Below are 23,288 nucleotides of genomic sequence, written 5' to 3'. Positions count from 1 at the left end.
TATCATATAGGCTAGTTTATAGCTTAGGTGGCTTCTGCATGAATATGACTTGACGTTTTGTAGCCTACATTTCCGTCAGTCTACAGTCTTTTAGCCCATCTTTACCATGATAACCCTTTCAAGATATAACCCTTTCGACGCTCTACTTTGAGAGACCAACCACCACTCATGCCATCGATGTTGAATTTTCCAAGTTTGGGCGTCTGACGGAAACTGATCAATCTGACCAACTATTAACATCGATTTGACACTCTAGCTGTCTGGGTTTGCAAATCATTCATTTAGAAAATGAATGATTTGCGCTATTTGTTATTATAATGACAGCACGGCCTTACTATGTTATCATAACCATATTACATTATCGCAATTAATAAGTCATCATAATCATCATCGTCAGCATGGCATGTCACACATAGCCTACCTGCTCCACCACTGAGTTATTATCATGTAGCCTCAACTAGGCTCTACACTCTACACCACCTGCTCACTGTCCCTCTGCTCTGTATGCTTGCTTACATCCTCGTTCAAACTCAACGAACTTCAACATGTTGCTGACATATGCTAGCCTACTTGCAATATTGTCTTTTTGAAGCTTCTACATTGGTGTTACTTTTGCATAATTGTCACTACCGGCACCCGCCGCAATTTCGTGTAGGCAACTTCGATTAACTTTTGATGCGCTTACAGAATCCTGGCTCTGAGCCAAAATGGGAGGGGTGGGGCCTGACGTGAGCTGTTATTGGATCAGTCGAGTGTCAATATGGAAATGTCACCAATGGGCCGCTGATTGTCCTTCCTTTGGGCCGATCGTTGGCCAAAATGATTAAATTATATACTGTAGCCTGTTCTATCGGCCCAAAAGGTGCGTCGGCCCATGCACCAGGAAAATGCCCGGTATGCCAGATGGCCAGTCCGCCCATGGGGACTCCTGTATCCTCTGTATGAGGATAGTATCCTCTGTAATGAGGAAAGGGACTATCTAAATTGCTCAAAACCCAGCATCTATGATGGTATGAATCCAGGTGCTAAAATTGCCTGTGACAATCCAACCTGTCACACTGGGTATGTAATGAAAAACATAGTTAAGATGGACTATTGAGCCATTTAAATCCTATATCTATATATAAATGGTACAACATCTAATTCTCAAAACTAGCAGCTGGGCCCACTTCCCCGATAACGACGGAGACACGCTCTTAAGAGGGTTTTCTACGATTCATCTTACGATCGTTCGTTTGGTTTTTCCGACTGTTTCCCGAACATGCTCGTAACGTGAACGCGCGTGCACTGCTCTTAAGATGCTCTTAAGGGGAGCTGTCCACGTTAATAGTTCTGAAATATCCTCTGATTTGACGGTGATGTCAGGTGACTGCACGTCACAGCTATAGGCCTACCATTTAAACTTCGGATCTACACATTAATTAAGCATCCCAAGTATATACCACACAGAGACATAAATAATTGTAATTATTTTAAGATTAGATTGTTGCACCATGCAATAATTTTTCGCGGTGTCACTTAAGAACACGTTTGAAGATAAGAAAGAAGTCGACTAAGAAAGAGAGGAAATAGGCTTAGATTTGATGCAGTAGGCTACAGACTAAACCACATGTTGCTTTCTCTGCTTTTTACCTCATAGGCCTAATAAAATATTCACTTAGCAAAGATAATGTCAAACTATTCTCGTTTCATAACTTGATTGCATTTTTGTCCGCTTTTCATCACATTATTATGACCATTAAATGTAGGCTATTTTGCACGCTAAAATCTGATTCATCACAGGTAAACACAATAAAGAATGGGAACGTAAATTGGATTATGTATTCTAAGTTGTAATTCCTCTGTATGTCCTGTTGGTGACCTCAGTGAGAAGTACTGTTAAGACGCTCTTAGCCGGTAACGAGTACTCTGGAGCACTCGTAGATCTACGAGTGTTTTCACGACGCTCTTAAGCTACGATGGTTTCGGGAAACAGTCGGCAAATCTTAAGACGTTCGTAAGAGGGACTTTACGACGCTCTTAGGCTTAAGATGCTTTCGGGGAAGTGGGCCCTGGGCCCAGTTTCCCGATAACGACGGAGACACGCTCTTACGAGGGTTTTCTACGATTCATCTTACGATCGTTCGTTTGGTTTTTCCGACTGTTTCCCGAACATGCTCGTAGCGTGAACGCGCGTGCACTGCTCTTAAGATGCTTTTAAGGGGAGCTGTCCACGTTAATAGTTCTGAAATATCCTCTGATTTGACGGTGATGTCAGGTGACTGCACGTCACAGCTATAGGCCTACCATTTAAACTTCGGATCTACCATTAATTCACATCAATACGAAAATAGAAACACTTTGACATCTGCATGTAAGCATCCCTAGGTTATATACCACACAGAGACATAAATAATTGTAATTATTTTAAGATTAGATTGTTGCACCATGCAATAATTTTTCGCGGTGTCAAGAACACGTTTGAAGATAAGAAAGAAGTCGAGTAAGAAAGAGAGGAAATATGTAGGCTTAGATTTTGATGCAGTAGGCTACAGACTAAACCACATGTTGCTTTCTCTGCTTTTTACCTCATAGGCCTAATTAAATATAGCCTTCACTTAATGTCAAACTATTATGGCAACGTCTCATCTAATAACTTGATTGCATTTTGTCCGCTTTTCATCACATTATTATGACCATTAAATGTAGGCTATTTTGCACGCTAAAATCTGATTCATCACAGGTAAACACAATAAAGAATGGGAACGTAAATTGGATTATGTATTCTAAGTTGTAATTCCTCTGTATGTCCTGTTGGTGACCTCAGTGAGAAGTACTGTTAAGACGCTCTTAGCCGGTAACGAGTACTCTGGAGCACTCGTAGATCTACGAGTGTTTTCACGACGCTCTTAAGCTACGATGGTTTCGGGAAACAGTCGGCAAATCTTAAGACGTTCGTAAGAGGGACTTTACGACGCTCTTAGCCTTAAGATGCTTTCGGGGAACTGGGCCCTGGTCTCTACCCTGGAAATCCAGAGTTCTCGCGAGAGCACAACCTTAATCTTTCTAGATTATCAGGGTCTGGATTTTCCAGGCTAGCTGGTCTCCTCAGTTCCCAAACATTTACAGAATGTTGTTAAATTAAGAGATGGAGCAACACAGTGGCAAACATGCCCCTGTCCCAACATTTTTGAGAAGTGTTGCTGACATTAAAATTCAAATGAATATTACAGTAAAAAAAAAAATGTATCGGTTTCAACAACTGATGTTGTCTTTCTCATTTGTAAATCATAGTATTCTGTTTTCATTCACATTTTACACAACGTCCCAACTTTTTTGGAATTGGGGTTGTAAGTGTAAACTTACTCTAAAGACCATCTATTGTTTTCAGGAGAAAAAAATAGGATTTAGATGTACCAAAATTCTGAAATCAGACCAATAATTACCCCAACTACACTTGTTGACCTTAAATATCACTTTAGTACTCCATGAATAAATGCTGTTATCAGAGCTATGGGAGGGGCATTCTGGAGATGCAATGAGATGATCTATCATCAGTGACACTGATGATGAATAGGTCCATTACCCACAACTTGCCTTCACACACAGGTGTTAAACACCATCACGTCCATCCAGGGGAGTCAGGGGATTAATTATGCAACTGTCAAGAAGTAAAAAGTACTCAGAAGCTAACGTTTTCGAGGGAAGATCCACTGGTTCAAAATCGCAGCGCAGGTGATTAATTGAATTACATGGGAAGTGAGGATGAATATCCGACTCCATATCCTGCTCACTCCCAGCTCTGAATAAAATAAATACAAAAGAGAGCTTCACGGCACAATGCCTTCTCTTCACCATGGAGGCATAGCCATAGGACTGATACTCATCGTCGCCGGTGGATCCATGGCTTTCCGACCATCTAGTTACACTAGGATACATGCATTCAGCTTGTGCAGTTTGGTCATGGGTACCCTGATGCTCATACTGGGTCTCTTCTGGGCAATGAAAACAAGGAGAACCCCAGTGACTTACAGGAACGAGAACACACAAGACAACAGCTACGTCTCTTTCTCCCCTCTTCACGGGAACCACGTCTCAGAAACAGAGTCATCATCCATCAACTCGCAGAGGTAGGCAACGATTTTGTATAGTTGACAGTCAGTGCATGTCACTATTAACCATTAAAATATAGAGTTCCATGTTTACATGTTCTTAACTAACAAACCCAGCAAAACAGCACTCAGTCGTGTCTACTAGTTAATTTGCTACATTATTAGTTATCTAAAATCACAATCAGGAACCACGCCCAGACTCATCATGAATTTACAGAAAGATGACGCCATCATTTAGCCATTAAGATAATTAAACTCCTTCTCTCTCTCTCTCTCTCTCTCTCTCTCTCTCTCTCTCTCACACACACACACACACACAAGCACACACTACAATGAGGGAGGGAGGGTGGGCGCGTGCTAGTTGTTCCCCTGAGATGCACTGGCAACATTATCCGCTCAAAAAAATCAGTATTTTAACGTTAAAGTATTTCTGCCGCCATCTAGTGGTGTTACACTTCAAACAATTTATATTTCACACCTGTGTCATTATCATTGTCAAGTCTCATTTGGTGTTTTTAAGATATAGAACACAAGTGAGTAGACATTGCAAGAAATGTTTGTGCAAGGTTTGTGAAAGGGAATGTTTTGTCAAATATGATTATTGTAATGTATGGAAATTATGTGCTGATGATTTGACATAATCCAAATAATTTTTATTTCAGGACTGTGGACAGACAGAGGAGGGGAGGTTATGAGGACTTTGACTATCCACCAATGGAGTCGATTGGTTTCAGCCCCCCTCCCTGGAACCCGGATCCCCCTCCTCCGTATGAGGAGGCCATCAAAACCACAACGAGCTCCACACACCTGAGGAGAAGCTACTCTGACACGTTCCGGCCGACAGAGCCCCTCTTTGGCTGCTCGCGAGAGATCAGCTTTGAGGTGTGATGGCGCCATCTTGACTCGGGCCTTCACAATTCTATGAGACCTTTGTGGAACAATTCCCAAACCACTCCTGTCTATCATACACAAACTTGTAATTATGTAAGATGTAAGCCTTAGTCATACCTGATAATACAAGCCCCAGCTTCCATTTGCACACTTGTATAGGCCTACACATTCTCTACCAGGTTCCTTGTTTTGTGTGATGTGTCCTTGTGTTAATGCTGCAGCACAAAATGGCTGCAAAAATAATTCCACTTTGCCCCCTTTGCCCTGTATTTTAAATGAGTGGAAACAGTGTCGGTCCTGTATTCTGTGGTAGGATTGCCACGGGTTAAATCATTGAGATCATGGGCCTCATTTATAAAACGTTCTTACGCACCGATTTGATCTTAGTGCATACGTCTGTTTTCTCTGAATCACACATATGATCATTTCAGAAATTAACTTTGATGATCAAATGAAGAATGGTTTCTACGTAACATTTTTTATAAATGAGGCCCAAGTATGATCTGTTGATCTGGGCTAGACAAATATTCTTTGCTAATCTTTTAGATACAGCCATTTCTTACTATCCTCTCTCTGGTCTGGTATTTGGATAGTAGCATTTAAACATGTGTGAATGACAAACAGCTCATAATTAGTAGGTTAAGTGTAATATTATATACCGTATGTTGATATTTTATATTTTAGTTTTATACCATATTTGCAAAGCCTTATGGATCAATCCCCTCTCCTTAACCCATGTACAAACACACACACACACACACACGAAGATAATTTGTTGTCATTCCATTCCAATCTCATTGAGTGTCAATTGTGTAATTCATGGTCTGTCCCATGTATCATCTAATCCATGAGATACACCTGAAAGCTGGCTGTGACAGAGCCCACATTCAGACCTCTGGATCCCCGGTATCGCTGCAGTGGCCACGCCAAACTGACAGTGTACTAGCAGATGATGGACTGTATGTGAGCACGGGCTATGGGTGCTAATTGACCTTCGAAAGTGCCTCAGAGTGTTATGTGTTTCTGCATGCATGTGTAATGAAAAGTGCCTTATGTCTCTGCATGCATATGTGTAATGTTTACAGTGAAATGTCCATGTTGTCGTGACGAGCACACCACAGCACAGGTGCATTAAAATTTAAGTTATGGGGGTGCTGTGGCACAACTGGTTGCAGTGCCCATGCCATATTTGGGTCCACGTGCCCACATGGACCAGGGTTCAAGTCCAGCCCGGGTCATTTCCCGGTCCCGCCCCATCTTGCTGCTTTGCTTGCTTCCTGTCCTGCTCCACTGTCCTGTCAAATTAAAGGCATAATCCCCCCCCCCAAACATTTTAAAATAGAAGTTATTCACTTTTGTCCATTTGTTCTTTTCTATTTGATGGAGACAGTGGATGGGAAACCGCTTGTCACCATGGACTGAACACTAAGCATTACTATACTTTTTAAAAAAGTAAAACATAAAAAAAAAACATCTTGCTCTACAGGCCAGGCTCTAGCGTTACCCTGTCTGGTGGGTCACAGCATGTGCAGCAGGGGCCTGTGATACTTTTGAAATACACAATGATAAAACAAATGCATGTGACAGTTATACATTGTGCATGCCATGGCAACATTACTAAGCAACCCTGCTTTAAAATAATGCAGCGTAATGCTAAGATCACATGTCTGCAATCAGACAAATCAGTCCATTCCATGAGTGACTTTTTTCGTATTACATCTATGGAGTTCCATGTACTCATCCATTCATTTTACCTATTTGATTTGATTTTCATGTGTCAATTGGTAGGGCTGACAAATGTATGCATGCAGCAACTTGTGTAGGAAGAGTCTAGTGTGTTGCATTGCTCTTTGGTCCTATGTGCCCATCTGTGAAATTGTGTGAAACAAAGCGGGTGGGGGGGTCAAGCAAATCCTGCATTTTTATGGTTGTATGGTTTGGACCATGGTTTGGACAGAGACAGAAAGAAGCACCCATGAGTAAACTGAGGTTCACAATTTAGTAGAGTTGGGCCAAGCCTTTGACAAGATGGGACCCCTGTTCAGCCAGACTTGTTGCTCTAGACATGTGGTGTTGATGCCACAGCAACAAAAGCCTTATCAAAGGTGAGTGCACAAGGTGTCTTCTTGAACTCTCTAGTAACCTGGTACTAACTCTGTACCTCATGGTCTAGTCCTATGCATTTACAATTTATTCGAAAAGTATCTACTTGCTTCAACAAACCAGACAACAAGGGTGACAGGGTGGCATACAAAATCATAAACTTCACATGCTTGCCTTCTTCCCTTTGAGCTAATCCACTGGTTCTCGTCCTTTGAACTTCTGAGAGCTACGCTGCAACGAGGCTAGCTGTTTAGATCCCCGTGTATACGCAAGCAGTGGGCGCTGCTTTTCGAGGGCGTATTTTGATATTTCTATCCTGAAGTCCTACTCCTCCCACCACCACCACTACCGAAAATAATAGCAAGAGGAAGTCAAACAGAAAAGGGGGAAACGACTGAGGACAGCTGAAATGCAGTACCAAGACAGGCTACAATGCGGGATTTCTTACAACCATTGTACCGCTGAAGTAATGCAATATGATGCGAGATGAAGTAGCCTGGCGTTGGCTGATCTCAATATAGTTAGCTTTGTGTGGATGTAAAGATATGGGTAAGATCGAATATATCATTTTGTATCATGTGCAATGTAGGCTACTTTAAAAATCAACATTAGTAAGTCACACGACGTCTCTTACTATTGTAGAGATTGCAGTGAAATATCCCAGACTTCTTATTGTTCAGTTCTGGTGCGCTCCTGCAACAAGTACGCTTTTGTACAGATGTTGTGAGTAGACAAGACGCATAGAACTATGAACTATCCATTCTGTTTATGCCTTTAAATAGCTGTATTTAAATGTGATCGGTATGATATGTTGTACGCTGGGCAGAGATATATTAATTTGTTCCTGCAGATCTCACCGAGGATGTCAGTTAGATGATCCTGTTGGAGCAAGACCTAGAAGACTAAAACAGACCCAGGCTGGCAGGGCAGAGGGAGCAGAGAGATGTTGTAACCTAACGCGGGGGAAGATGCCATCCCTACGCGCAATGGCGATGACCGGGGGAGCCCTGTTAATAGCCATCGGGTTGTCACTCTTTTTGACCATGCATCCGCCCCTGCAACTAGTCGGCTTCCTTTTGGGTGTTTTCGGCATCATCATCCTCGTGTACGCCTTCTGCCAATCCATGAAGTCTGACCATGTAGCTGTCCCGGGACACTTCTTGCTCCATCCACGCACAGGGACGCGCTACAGTCCCCATCAAGCCATGGCCATTCAAAGGTACCACACTGTTTGATTACACACACATTACAGAGATTAAGTCGTCTTTTATTTGTCTGTTCACTAACAGCAGCCATCTGATCAAATAGCAACAAACACATTTCAGAAAGTGATTAAAAACTAGGTTGAGTTTGTCCTACAGTTGGCCTATTCATGGGTTTCATCAGGTCCCCACAGGTGTATACAATCAATCACCTAGATTATGAATGCAGACTGCATGGTGCTTGATTAATACCTGTGGAAAGGGACCTGATGAAACCCATAAATACATAAATTGGTTTGTCTATATTATAGCTTGGCGTGGCTATAACTTCTCTTGCTTAACATGAGGAAATTGGCAGAAGCACAATGGATGATGTGATGAAATAGTAGGTCAAGCAAGGGAAAGCACTGTTTGTTTATTCCCTCAGATGACAAGGCCACTTTAACTGGGATCTGTGTATGATCTGCCCCTGCCACAGTACTTTATACAGTAGTGTATCTCAGGACAGCTCCCGGATCTCTTTGTTCTTGGGTAAATGGGGCAACCTCTGCATCTAATGCTCTAGTCCAGAGGTTCTCCACTTTTTGTGTGGCCAGGGCACACCAAAAGGTCAAACTAAAACGGGAAGGTACACCAACATATGGTTACTTATGGTTACAAGTAATGTTACCCCAGGTTTATGTGGCGTTATTTGTGAAGAAGGTCTGGTATTGGTCTTTAAAGATCCCTTTTTCAGCTGTAAAATGTGGTGATTTAAAGCTCTTAGTGGTTTTCTGAGACTTCTAAACTAGAGAGTTCTGCCCCTTCCCCTTCTTTCACTTCCCCCTCGCCTCCAATTTCAACTCATTGTCACGCGGAGGAACTAAGGAACTAAAGTCCTTGCTGGCCGAGACAAAGGCAGCCATTGGCCAGGCTAATTCCTGTGGCCCACCGGCCTGTCATCGCAGTGATGGGCCAGGCGCGGGACTCAGTGAGTGGAAGAGCAAACTTGGCATGAGAGTGCAGGGGCCTGGTAATAATGAGATCCAGACATCCTGAAGGAAGAGACTCGTCCATGGCACGGCACTGCGTGGCACTTTGAACAACAACAGTTTTGCAAATATGTTAGTTAGTAGTTAAATAGTTGTTGTAATGTCACGGCGGTATGATTACAGATGAGTATGTATGTGTAAACCATACGTTCTCATGTGTGATGAGAGCAACTGGTTAAAAGCATGAACAGCTTGTTTCTTGAGTGACTGATATTTATTGAAATGCCTGCAATGTAAATGTTTAAAAATGCAGGGTGATTTAATAGTGTTAAACAAATTTGAAGGGTATTTTCAAAAGGTTGCAGAGGTTTTGTTTACCCATTCTTGGATGTTACTAGAAAACAATGTCTGCCTTCTAGTTTGGTTCAGATTGTTGTGCAACATGGTGTATGTGTGTCTGTATGAGTGTGTGTGAGAGGGAGAGAAACAGTAAGAGAGAGCAGGAGAGAGAGTATTTGTGTGTGTGTGTGTGTGTGTGTGTGTGTGTGTGTGTGTGTGTTTGTATATGAGCATACCGGAGTGATCACAGCAGCCTGGGGTCATTCCTTTTTTTGTTTGTGAAGAGAAGTAAACAAAATTCCTCTAGCTAAGCACTGGCATTGTCCATCAGTGTTTTACACAACCAGCCAGACTTACTCGTTCCATCTAGAACACAAAGACCTTCATCTGCTTTTTGACAGAAATACCATCTACTTATGGTATTAAGAATTGAGAATGATCACTTATTACTGTACATGTTTATATTTGACAATTTGCATTTGAGAATTTAATCCATTATGCATACTTGTTTATGTTAAACATAAACATGTTCATTTATTTGGTGGTTTTATAATCAATATAACTGAGAATATATTAGCAATAGTGGGAATAATTGAATATTTGGAGAAAATTGAATATTTATGACAATAGTAGCAGTTTTTCAGTGGTTTAGATATGTTAAACAAGATGTACAGTATGTGTAACATTTTTTTATGGTGTGCATGAGGCTGGAGAGTTAATAAACACCGTTGCTGATCTCTCCTGTCCTCAGGAGGCTCGATAGGATCCGCCGAGCGGCCGAGGAGGAGGGACACCAGGTCCGGCCCGTCAGCATCCCCCCAGCCTTGCTTCAGCATCTTAGTCAGCAGAGCCTTCCGCGGACACCCCCGCCCTGGGAGATGGAGCCACCGCCGTCCTACGAGACGGTCATGAAGGGCAGCCAGAGTCCCGTCCAGAACTCGTGACAGACCGGACTGACTGTCTCCTGCCTGACGGCGAGAGCACACAAACCAGCTTTGTCTCCAGTGGCTCGTCGTGACCAGTTTGTGCCTTTGGGTGCAGGGGCGTCATTGGGAACCCCCCCATCCCCTGCCCCCTTTCTGAGGAGGGTTTGAGTGAAGAATGTCAAATGATGATTACTTTTTTTCTTTCTCACACTAGGCCTCATGGGGCCCGTAGCCAGCTATGAGGTCACCAACGTCCGGATCTCGGTCATTTTTTTGAACTAAAAATAACAGTCGAAATAAAACTGGATAAAAAAAATCAGTGGTTGAGAACATCTTAATGGGACATCTTCACAGGGATTCATTTTAGACATGTTATGAGAGTCTTCTGCGAGTGAGAACTTTGAAAATGGGGTGCAAGAACAGTTCCTGGCATCAGCAGCACTTCCCCTGAGCTTGTGTGTGAACTGCAGGAAGCATACCAATTGCTGAGATATTGCAAAGCTGATTATGCCTAAGAATTGTTCAAACAGTAACATGGTAGGCTGCAGTGTCAACATCAATTACATAGTAGGTGTATAGTAGGTTAGCCCGTCAAACCAGTTCAAAGCTAAATGTGGAAGGGTACAATAATGACATTAGCTTATAGTAACACTTTGCTTTTTTGTAATTTTCTTGGCTATAAGGTTATTATTATCATGTGTCATACAGTACACCTGTGGAGTTTGATGTTCTAGAATACTTTTGACATCTTTCTAACAGGCCCAACTAAAACAGCACCATTAGAAGTAGATGGGGTGGGGTAAAGAGGGAACATCCAACATCAAAACAATTTAGTTCAGATAGTTTACTTACATTTGAAGGGACACTATGGAACAGTTTGGCACTTTGTTGAGGTATTTTATCAGACAACCAAGTTCCCCTGCTGCACTGAAAGGATAAGAGGCAGAGCAAAGATCACCTCCATGATCTGTACTCCTGCACAGGCTTAAGGATGACTGACAAATGGTTCCTCCAGTGTAGTCTTGCAGGTGGGAAGATGATTACAGTTCCAGTGGATGGATCAGGTCTTTTCATTAACCAGTTTCTGGACTGAATGTATTAATGTGGCCCTTCGAGCAGGAAAAAAGGTATTAGGTCCACCTAGTTAGCATTTTCTGGTCTCTACCTCTCTGTTGTGTTACTCAGTGAAATATACTCAGGCATTGGGAGTGCTTCGCATACAGTTCTGAATGTTATTTTTTTTGGTTGGAATTGTATCTCACCCAATTAAGTGTCAGAGAATACATCATCCTAATACAAGAGACAAATGCACTTATAAGTTCTTGTATGTAAGGTCTTGCATCCGGTCAATGGATTCCAGACTTTCTCTGCTGATACATGTTTTCATAGGAAGGACACTTCCCACTCAGCAGGAGTTTGTTTATGCATTTTGGAGTACTTATGCACTTACAAGGTCAGGGCTTTCATTGTTGGCAGTCTCTACCTATCAATTCACATTCTGATGATGCTTGTTGCCTGCTTGCTTCTGCTTAACTCAGCATGGACAATACATCTGCAGTCTCAAAGTGCCTTGTCAAGATACCAAGAGGCCTGGGCATGTGTTATTGAATAATAATGAGTGCCTCATTGTCAAGCCATGGTTGGAATGAATGTTTATTTTAAAAACTTAACAACTGAATAGATGTACTGGTATACTGGATGGAACAGTAAGACGTTACAGTTATCTTTTTGGCCGTGCATATGGATGTATGTATGCCTGGTCATGATAGAGGATGGTACACTATGCATCAGGTGCCTTCTGACCCCCAGGGTAGATCCAGGGGCTCTACCCACTGCAGTGATGAATTGGCACTCACTGCCAATAACTTTGTTACTAGCATTTAAAAGTTTGAGGATTTGACTCCTTATCGATGATTCTTCATTTCATGTGGCCCAAAGATGTTACGTCTATGCTATTACTGGTTCTGTAATGTATCCCAGCTGTTTACATGGCAATCAGTAATCAGTTAAAATGGTTCTGTCGCTGAGTTTTTCTATGTCATGGTTACACCATAATGCAAGTGAATACTGATGCTTTGATGACCTTTGTTAATTGTTCACTTGTCAGCATGAGAAAATACATAATAAGGGATCTATGCCTTTAATCTCTGAGGGACTTCAGTGTAAGTGTGAAATGTGTTTCCTTTGTGAATATAGTGTCTCTCAGAGCCAAGAATGTTGTATGTTCAATGTTTACTGAACTGTAAAGGTTTTTATAACATGCCAAATATGTGCACAAACAAATACATTTACAGGTCTAAACACAAAATGATTTTAGTGAGTTTATCCATCCTTGACTGGAGGAAACCACGTGAGAAGCTGTAGGCAAGGTGACCTGCCAAGCCTCATTGAACCTGAAATGGCCCCCGAGGCTCCAGTTTTACATGCCCCCTGTAACGACCCACTCTACCTGGGCAGGTCAGGTGGTACTCGGCACACCCAGCCCACACTCTCACCTTTACCCCAGGTTGACAATGTCATAGCGGCACATTTATCACAGTAGAAGCGGAGTGTGACTGTGAGGAGCCTGTGTCAGTCTCGGCTGTGTTGGTCTGGAGCTGCCCTGTTCCTCCGCAGCTGGCCGATGGCTGAGAACAAGCCGTATCGTTATGGGCTGATCGTGCTGGGGTTGCTGCTGGTGTCTGTGGGCCTGTTTGTGATGAGCGTGGAGGAGCCCCACGTTTTTGCCACCTTCTGTGCCATGGGGGTGCTGACGGCCGCCGTAGGCACAGTCTGGAGTATGTGCCAGTGCTACCCAAAGGTAGGTGGGCCAGAGAGAGGGGGACAGACAGAAAGGAAAATGACAGACAGAAAGAAAGAAGCAGCAAGGATATTGGAGAGTGTGCATTAATCTTTTGTGGGGTTTTGGAACCTTTCGAAATTAAATAAATAATTATAATACTGTCTAAAAATGTATAAAATTCAAGTGAATAAGTAGCCTAGAAATCTAGACGCGCCCCTAGCGCTAGTCTAGCAACTCTCCGTTGGCTTGTGAGCTCCAGAAATCGAAACTCAATCAGGCCAATGAAATCGTGTATAGAGTCGTTAGGTGGGCTTAACATAATGATTGATGGCTGAGTTGCAACGGTTTGGCTTGAATTCCCTGCTACTTGAAAACAAATAAGATGGATGTTGCTGTTGGCGAACAGTGTGACATGAGTTAAGCTTTTATTAAGTTGGCAAACGTAAACGTAAACTGATTATCCCGCCCCTCGGACTGAGCACTGCGAACGGTGAGTGCCCAGACCCTACATTTTAATGTGGGTCTGGCTCGTCAGGCTAGTGAATAAGTGGAGAACTACATAAATATAAATTATGTTCAGAAATATGTAGAATTCTATATCATGTTTATTTCCAGGCAACCTTCATTATACCCAACCAGGAGGAGATCTGGACGAGTGAGAGGGGGGGACTGTGTACCATTCCAATAATCAGCTCATGGTATGTCTAATGGATCTCATTAAATTACCACTTTTAATGCCCTGCCTCTTCAAGGAATTTGTAGCATAATCACACTGTACTATTGTAATTAGTAGCTTTTATCCAAAGTGATGCACAGACACACACACACACACACACACACAGGAATTTGAAACTTGAAACTCTCAATTTTGAGTCCTAGACTCATTTTTTTCCACAAAATTAGTTCCTGGTAACACATTATGATGAACAGGGGCCAGTTGGGGGGAAATCTGTGTGAAGGCCCAAGATAGTGGTTGAGTATGGAGAGAGTCCATCCCCTGTCTGCTGTGAACCCTCTGGCCAGCTGCAGTCTGGAGATCATCAGAGGAACAAACGCAGAAAATCAAAACCAAAAATGAAACTGCAGACTGCATCTTCAAGTCTCCCAGTATCAAGGAGAGGGCTTGGCACCTGAGAGACCGTCAACGTTTCATCTTCCATTCACCCAGAGATCAGTCACATCCCATAATGAGCGTCTCCGGCCTGCCAATCCAATCCATCCCGAGCAGGCACTGGTCTCCATCTCCCATGATATAATTAGGCGCTCTGAAATACTGATAATGAGGGAGAAAAGAAGACAGAAACAACAACCACTCACTCAGCAGACTAGATGCATCTGGATGCATCTTAAAGTGATAATGGCCAACAGGATTGATGGTCCAGCAAAGGAGTTTTTTAACAGTCAATACAAAAATACAAAATCTGCCTTAGAGAGCCCTGCATTCCATGGCACATTGTGTGCTCTGTGTGCATTTGGAGATTGTATGGATTGTATTTTGGATTTCTGTAATTTTTTCATCCTATAAACGACCTATCCATCAAATTTCAATCCACACACAGTCTAACTGAATTTGGTCCCCTTCTAACATGATTCTGTTTGTTGTACAGTGAGACAACCACTGAACCACTGAAGGCTCCTCTGGCAAATCTCAATGATGAAGAGGAGGAAGAGGAAGATACATATGTCATGAGTGGCTCTGCTGTGACAGCCATTGCATCAACCATGGCCGCCATCCAGGCCTCTCTGACTCCTCCATCCCGCAGTCCTCTGTCTCACAGCAAGACACTGGGGCTGGAGTTGGAAGCTGAAATGTATTATGGGACCGTGGAGGACTCTTGCCATTTCAGCTCTGAAATAGACAGTGACTGACCGGTGTCTGTACTTTGAAGATAAGCTGTTAGCTAAAATTAGAATAGACAGTTAGAAGGACATTGACTAGCTAGACACTTGTTTTGAATGCAGAAGCATTTGAATTCTGTGGGTTTATGAAGGATAATCTAAATTTGAATTGACTCAGGGCATCTGCATTCTATTTCAGGTACAAATGCTGGTTTCTCCCATGGTTATAATATTCAAGTTTGCTCTTATAAAATATATTTGTTAATAAAAAAAGAGTTCAGTTTCACAATGGTGCTTGTGCATTCTAACTTTATTCTCACATCTGAAACAGAAGACCTCAGATTATAGAAAACCTTTTAAGAGACAGAGCCTTGACCTTGGCACCGGTCCCCATGGAAACCAGAGGGTGGTGGGGAAAAGGGGACAGACAGAGCTGTGTCTGTGTTAAGGCAGAGCTCTGAAACCTCTAGCAATCATCACCTCTTAATAGGCAGGATTCTGCAATCACCATAAGAGCACTCATAACAAACTCTGCAAGGTGGAGAATAACTGAACACTGGAAATTGAGGAAGGTCTGAGCTCGGAATTTTGCATAGTTCTGACAATGTGGACTACATGCACTACATAAACAGAGGACAAAAAGACTATGTGAATGAGAGGGAAGGAGGGTTTCAGGCAGAGAGAGTTAAACTAGAGAGTTTACATTCCTAAAATTGCATCTGCTGATGATTTACTGGAAATAGTGAGACCACATGAGACCACCAGAGGGCAGTAAGAGATTACTATTATATACTGACTAAATTGTGGAACATAGGCTACTGTTTCTCCCCAGGTGATTGCGATTTGCACAATATAGTTTTTTAATTATTATTTAAATGCATTTTTTCTTACACGAGGAGAAAATGCATGTCAGTCTGTGGAAACAGATGGGTCATAGAGTTTTCAGATGAAGATATCAATCATCTATGCGCGTGAAACCGCAAGTACACTCCAGAGAAACTTCGTTCTGTACTTACAGTACCAAACAACTGGCAACATGATAGACTTTCTATGCCACAAACACTTGTGCACATGTGCGCGCACAGAGTTGGCTACACACCTTCCTCCTGGGGGAGCCTGCGGACGCACAATGAATGAACAGTGGGACTATAATGGAAATGTAACCACATGTGATCTTGATTAAAACGCATTATTACTATTTACATAAGATGTCCCATGTTTTAATACATGCATCATAATTGTTGCAAAACAAACTGTCCAGTGGGACCTGATAACTATGTAAATAGCCTACAGGTGAAAATATATTTGATTACACATACCAAAACTGCGCTGGATAATCACAGCATTCAAATAAGATACAAGTCTAAGCCTGTTGGTCACCCTCCACATTTTCATACTGACAAAGCTGATAGCCGCAGGCTTGGAACGTTACTGGTGATTGCAGCTCTGAAATTTGAATCCTTTTCAGGACATTTATTAAACGAAGACATCATTCGATACAAAAGCGGTGGCGTGACCCCCCAAAACGTCACAAGTCCCCGCCTTGAGGGTTTGCCCATGTCAGACTTCAGTAATTTAAATTAATCTCTTAAATGCCCAAATGAAATTACTGAGAAAGTACAGTGTTTCTGGACTGTCTCTTATATATGGCTATTGTTAATTACTTGTTTTTTTTTAATGATATTCATAGAACAAAACGTATAAGTAGCTTATATATTTCAACGAAATTCAACAATAATCCGTGAAAATGAGCGCTCTAGTTGAATTTGTGATAGTCGGTGCTCTTCTTTGTATGCTTGTTCCAATGACTTTGTCCACAGAGGACTATACGGAAGATGAGGAGATGATTATCTCTCTAATTCGCCAGGATGATAGCCAACCTGAGTCCGGAACAGAACAGCCCGCAGACTTCTACAGGTGTAATAAGGTAAGTTAAAATATGATTATTCCCAGAGCAATATATAGCCTACTATGACGTAAAACATTTTTTTTTTCACAAAACATTATGGCTTTTGTCTTCATGTAGAGTGTGTATTCAGATATTACTTTCTTGTCACGGATGATTTTACGCATTAATAAGACATAGTATTGCCATTCTTAACCCCCCCCCCCCCCCCCCCACACACACACACACACACGCAAGGTTGCAATGCGGCGTAGTTCACTTGCGACAGAACAGTGACCTCAGCTGACCCTATAGCTTATTATACTAAAATGTGGTTAACTATCTCAGGGTGCGGTGTTTGACATAACGCACTTTCATCTCACTAAAACAAACTTTCCGCACAGGACCAATGGCGAATGCCTGGTCAGTACATAGTCGTGTTGCGAGAGGGAACACACGACAACCATGTGGACCGCACCATCCGCAGGCTGCAAGTTAAAGCAGCTAAACGCGGATATCTAATAGAGGTGGTCCAGAAGTACGCTGGAGCTTTCCACGGCTTTTTGGTGAAGATGAGCAGCGATGTTCTACATCTGGTAATGTGCAAAGTGCATTGTATCACAGCAGTAAGGCATTCAAGAGTTTCAATAATCTTAGGTCAAGAGTGATTGTGTAATTCTCCCTGTGTACAGGCAGTGAAGTTGCCACACGTGAAGTACATAGAGGAGGACTCTTCTGTATATGCTCAGGCTGTACCCTGGAATCTGGACCGCATAGTACAGATTAAGCACGAGGCTGGAAAATACACCCCCCCCAGTGAGTGCATGCATTTCTCAGGACACACACACACAGTACACACACAGTACACAAACACAGACAGACAGAGAGAGTTTTTTTTGTGGGAACTGATCATGACTGAACTGATCTGATCTGAACTGATTCATCATTATATGCTCAGAGGTGCAATCAGTACAGAGGTGGCAATCTTCACATAGGTTGTATATGTCTATGGTTATCTTATGTGCATGTTTGTTTGTGTCTGTGTGTTCCTTAACAGATGACGGTTCCCAAGTGTCAGTGTTCCTCCTAGACACTAGCATCCACCTGAACCATCGTGAGGTTGACGGCCGAGTGCAGGTCACTGACTTCAACAGTGTTCCAGACGAGGATGGTGTTCGATTCCACAGACAGGTCAGTGATAAGAGAAAGAGCTTGAAAGCATCTTGTGATGTTGTCATGTTTCTATATGGACTTTGCATAAATATCCCTTATCAACTCTTATCACTTGTGTAGTTGTCTTATAAGATGCAATTTGTGTTGTGGCTATCTGAAAAAAAAAGCCAGTCAGATGACTATTTACATCGGGAAGAACATCATACTGCAGTACCTGTAGTATGAGATCAGCAGGGGGCAGAAGAGATCACATGTTTATCACAAGCGTCTTTAATGCTGCGTGAAAAAAGTGCTGCCTCCTCACTTTGTTGTAATCTCAACGCCTTCATGCTCCTCAGACACATGACTGATTACTGTTTTTACGTTGAGAAGTCAAGACAGGAAATCCCCAAAACCTCACATGGAGGTTAACTTCTTTCCTGCTGGGACAGACATGCATACAGCTGGATGAATTTATGTTTCTGTGGGTCTACAGTGGGTGGCGCAGTGAAAAGTGGAGTTAAAGAGTAATGTACCTATTTATAAACCATTACCTCACCTTAACTTGCATCTTTTCTGTCACGCTCCCATAGGCCAGTCAGTGTGACAGTCATGGCACTCACATCGCAGGTGTGGTGAGTGGGCGGGACTCGGGCGTGGCCCGGGGGTCGAACGTGAACAGCGTGCGTGTGCTTAACTGCCAGGGTAAAGGCACCATCTCTGGAGCACTGGCAGGTAAGGGACACAACAGGGACAGTGTACTGTGGAGAAGATGTCATCCTGAAATTGCATTGTGCAATTGCAATTCCATTTTGATGCAATAGATTGGAATTAGATCTAATCAGGCCTAAAATATTGTATATATAATATATATAAACTGAGCCTACAACAGCAACATATTACATGTAATTACATTTAAATATACATCTAGACATGCAAAGCACAAATGAAAGGGGGAACTCCCTTCAACCAACGTATGGCACCCACCTGGGTGATGCAGATCCACTATTTTGCGTGCGAGCACTGACCTATTCACCCAATCCTCAGCTCTAGAGTACGTCCGAGCGTCCCTGCTGATCCAACCGCTGAGCCCACTGGTGGTACTGCTCCCGTTTGTGGGGGGGTTCAGCCGTACCCTCAACACTGCCTGCAGGGACATGGTGCAGTCCGGGGCCGTGCTTATCGCAGCAGCCGGGAACTACCAGGACGATGCCTGCCGCTACTCTCCGTCATCAGAACCAGAGGTAACCCACTACTACTGTGAGCTCATTTTTCTGCAGGTATAATGGAGAGTAAATACACTGTGCAAATTGTGTTATATTTTAAAGTTTTGCATGACTACTAGTTTGTAGTATAGACTCTACAGACTATGCTATTATTACACAGACAATATGAACAGAGCTAATAGTTTTGCTAACATTAAAAATACCTCCTGATACTAGGTGATTACAGTGGGAGCCACTAACCATGCTGACCAGCCTCTTACCACGGGCACGACAGGCACCAACTATGGCAGCTGTGTGGACCTGTTTGCCCCTGGTGATGACATCGTGAGTGCCTCCAGTGACTGCCCCACGTGCTTCACCACCAAGAGTGGCACCTCTCAGGCTGCGGCACATGTAGCTGGTGAGTCTAACAGACAGAGAAGTCCACCGAGAATATCGTCAACTAAGAATTAGAAACGTCAATCCACAAATGTACCAAATAATATACAATAATGTGGTGCAAAGTAATATTATAGTAATTATAAAAAACTAAAATCATATGAAAATGAATTTCTGAATTGTACTTGAATCATGTCAATTCTCAGATGACTTTGAAGTAGCCTTGGCTTTGGGCTCACTATTAGGTTGTTTTTTTACATTTTGGACATTGAAGATTAATTCTAATCCATGGAAAAGGATTTCTATGTTCATCGTCACACTCAAGTATGTTACTTGACTCTCTTAGGCATAGCAGCGGTGATCCTGAACTCAAGGCCCAACGCCACGTCCACTGAGGTCCTGCAGTTGCTGCTCAGGCACTCAGTCAAACAGGCCATCAACCCAGAGGGCTTCCCTGAAAAGCACCGCCTTGCCACACCCAACATGGTCGCCTCACTGCCCAGTCCAAACTCTGCCCTCACAGGTATGGCGGCATTTCAGGAATTATAAAAACAACACCAACAACAAAACAATTAAAAACTAACCGTGCACTTTTCACTTGATTTGAGATGAAAGAGTTATATATTACATGTAGTAGTTGTGTGATGGCCAAATTAACATTTATTACTCAAAATGTAAAGATTAATGTCGACATGTTGAGTTTAATCTCGTCATAGCAAAAATATTTCTTTTTCTTCATGTGTTGTCCTAATACTCCATCATATCTTAAGGACAAGGCTTAGTGGCAAGATTTTAACTGTGGTCTGTATCTGCCCATGCACCAGAGGATCTGCTGTGCCGAACAGTGTGGTCAGAGATGTCGGGCACCTTGGCGTTAGACACGGCGGTAACAAGATGCCGCCAAGGAGAAGAGCTCTTCAGCTGCTCCAGTTATGCCCCGGGTGGAACTCGAGCCGGAGACAAAATAGAGGTGAGAGGCAGGAGCGGATGAACAAATGAAACGTCAGGCCAGTTGGGAAACATAGAGGAAGACAGAATAATGGACGAACATTGTAGAGATTTTTGGAGAGATCAATATGTCTGATATTTCATCCGCCAAGCTAACAGTGGTATTCTCACTTTCCTTTGTCGCTTTCTTTTTTTCTTTGAGGAGCGGGATGGTGTAAAGGAGTGTGTCGCCACCAACAGTTTCGGGGGGCAGGGAGTGTACGCAGTCGCCCGCTGCTGCACGTGGAGCCCTGTGCAGTGCCAGGTCAGTGCCAGCAAACAGACGGGCACCAAAGCGTCCTGCACCAACGCTGAGCACCAGCTCACAGGTAAGATGTGCGATGCACACACACCCTCAGTGGGTGGCCATCACCAACACAATCAATAGCCCGGGATAAGAGATGATTCACAAAGTCCCACCAGAATCGTGTGTTTAGGGCAGCAGTGGCCTACTGGTTAGCACTTTTAACCGGAGGGTTGCCGGTTCGAACCCCGACCAGTAGGCACGGGCGGCTGAAGTGCCCTTGAGCAAGGCACCTAACCCCTCACTGCTCATCGAGCGCCGCTGTTGTTGCAGGCAGCTCACTGCGCCGGGATTAGTGTGTGCTGAGTGTGTTTCACTAATTCACGGATTGGGATAAATGCAGAGAATAAATTTCCCTCACGGGATCAAAAGAGTATATATACTTACCTACCATGTATTGGTTGTGCAGTACACTTAACGCAGATGATTTGACTAATTAGCTGAAGAGTGATGCTGATCAAAATGAGCTGGTTTATTGAATTGTTGGAACAAATATGCGGTAGGACTTTTACTTTGTTAAGATGGAGATTTCCACCTGGGGATAGGGCTGTCAATCCACACCAGACCCAGGTCACATTAGAGTAAGAGACAGTTCATAATCATGCCCTGGTTCTCTGGTGCCTATACTTCTTTACTGCTCAACTATTGCTCTGTTTTTACTACTCTACTATACAATTGAATAAACTCTGCCATTTCTAGCTTGGCCCCTGATGGCATCCTGACACTGCATATGTTAATATCTTTGGATGCCCGTACTAACCTTAATAATGACCCCACCTCAGGCTGCAGTGCCCATTCAGAGTCAGGCACTGTGCTGGATGCTGGGCGGCCTCTCCATGGCGACCAAAAGGCGTGTCCTACAGGGGAGGGACTGATGGCATATGCCTCTTGCTGCTACGCCCCCGACTTGGAGTGTCATCTAAGGGAGCATGATCCAACTGACTTCACTGAACAGGTATGTGGGAGCTGGGGGGTGATTCTTCTGGTACCATTTTCACACTTTATGACAGATGCACCATGAAGCTTTATGCAGACACTTACAGCGTGTAAGTTCATAGCTTTTCTGTTAGCATGCCGGCTGTCTGTGTCAGAGGGTGCCGAGCCCAGTGAGGGACTTTGGTTCTCACAACACAGGTGACAGCGCAGGACATGTGCAGAGGTTGTGTTTATGTAACAGTATATCTTCAGAAGGTTGCACAGATTTTGTAATTGTGAAACAGGACGGTTTAAAAAAAAATGTCTGTATAGGATCTGCAAAAAAGTAACATGAGTGAATTAACACTGGAATAGGTTGAGTAAGATGAATGTATATTTGAATGGTTTGGGAATATCTGGATTGTGAGGTTCTGTCTCCTTTCAACATTCATCGTAGCTTTGAATGCCTGATGGAGATGGAGACTGGGGCTGCAGGTGTGTCATGTGCTGCACTGTGCTCCACTCCATCCTCACTGATCCCTATGCTGTGTTGTGGCCGCAGGTGGAGGTCTCGTGTGAAGACTCCTGGACGCTAACCGGCTGCACTGCCCTCTCCCACGGCTCACCCTCCCGTGGCTCCTTCAGCAGAGCCAACACCTGCGTGGTGAGCAGCTCGGCAGGAGGAGGCGGCAGTGGCCGAGGGTCCACCGCCGCCCTGGCCATCTGCTGTCGGAACGGCCGGAGCAAACCGGAGGAGCGGCTGCAGACGAACCAGAGCAGTCACAAATGAGAATCCCTGTCTGTCTGCAGTCTGGTCAGATACGTGCCATGCGCTCATATCATTAACTACACTCCTGTCTTTCCACGCTTTCTGTGATTTCTCAGAATATAGAGAAGATATGTTATGACCTCAATGTTTTCCAAGTGAAATAAACAGAAACATGAAGGAAAAAAAAAGTAAGTGAATGTATCGCTACTGCCATATTTTGCATAGAAAGGTACAGAGTACCATTGCTGAAGCTTTTTATCTTTTTGTATGTAAAGCGGTCACCTAGCTTTAAAATCTTGGCCTACCTATTGCTTGTGGTTCAGTGAGAACACATTCCACCAGACAAATGTATGCTATTCTATTAATTCGCAGTAGAAATGTGCTCAATGTTTCTGTTTAGAATTATATGAATGCTGCTTTATGTTTTTTTGTAGTTAAATCATATGCATACAATGGAATGTGTCAAAATGTATTTTCCTAACTGTATATATACACACACACACTATTCTTAAACATTAAAAGCTGGTT

At 43.2% G+C, this 23,288-nt stretch overlaps 2 protein-coding genes across 2 annotated transcripts; both read left to right on the top strand.

The window, feature by feature from the left end:
• The first annotated feature begins 7,475 nt into the window (after positions 1–7,475).
• Positions 7,476–12,831, top strand: LOC143116808 (uncharacterized). Its single transcript, XM_076278128.1, has 3 exons — positions 7,476–7,634; positions 7,936–8,304; positions 10,349–12,831. Exons 2-3 carry the CDS (start codon positions 8,054–8,056, stop codon positions 10,539–10,541), a joined length of 444 nt encoding a protein of 147 aa, XP_076134243.1. The 5' UTR covers positions 7,476–7,634; positions 7,936–8,053; the 3' UTR covers positions 10,542–12,831.
• A 3,885-nt stretch (positions 12,832–16,716) lies between these two features.
• Positions 16,717–23,190, top strand: pcsk9 (proprotein convertase subtilisin/kexin type 9). Its single transcript, XM_076276692.1, has 12 exons — positions 16,717–17,071; positions 17,434–17,625; positions 17,722–17,845; positions 18,087–18,220; positions 18,775–18,916; positions 19,229–19,425; positions 19,624–19,807; positions 20,132–20,308; positions 20,610–20,755; positions 20,936–21,101; positions 21,859–22,031; positions 22,554–23,190. Exons 1-12 carry the CDS (start codon positions 16,892–16,894, stop codon positions 22,779–22,781), a joined length of 2,043 nt encoding a protein of 680 aa, XP_076132807.1. The 5' UTR covers positions 16,717–16,891; the 3' UTR covers positions 22,782–23,190.
• Positions 23,191–23,288: the final 98 nt, after the last annotated feature.

The sequence above is a fragment of the Alosa pseudoharengus genome, unplaced genomic scaffold (genome assembly GCF_046254945.1).
Source record: "Alosa pseudoharengus isolate Yale_2024_CS ecotype anadromous, Long Island Sound unplaced genomic scaffold, YU_APseudo_1.1 YU_APseudo_1.1_scf_11, whole genome shotgun sequence".
Lineage (NCBI taxonomy): Eukaryota > Metazoa > Chordata > Actinopteri > Clupeiformes > Clupeidae > Alosa > Alosa pseudoharengus.
This window is presented reverse-complemented; position numbering and strand designations above follow the sequence as displayed.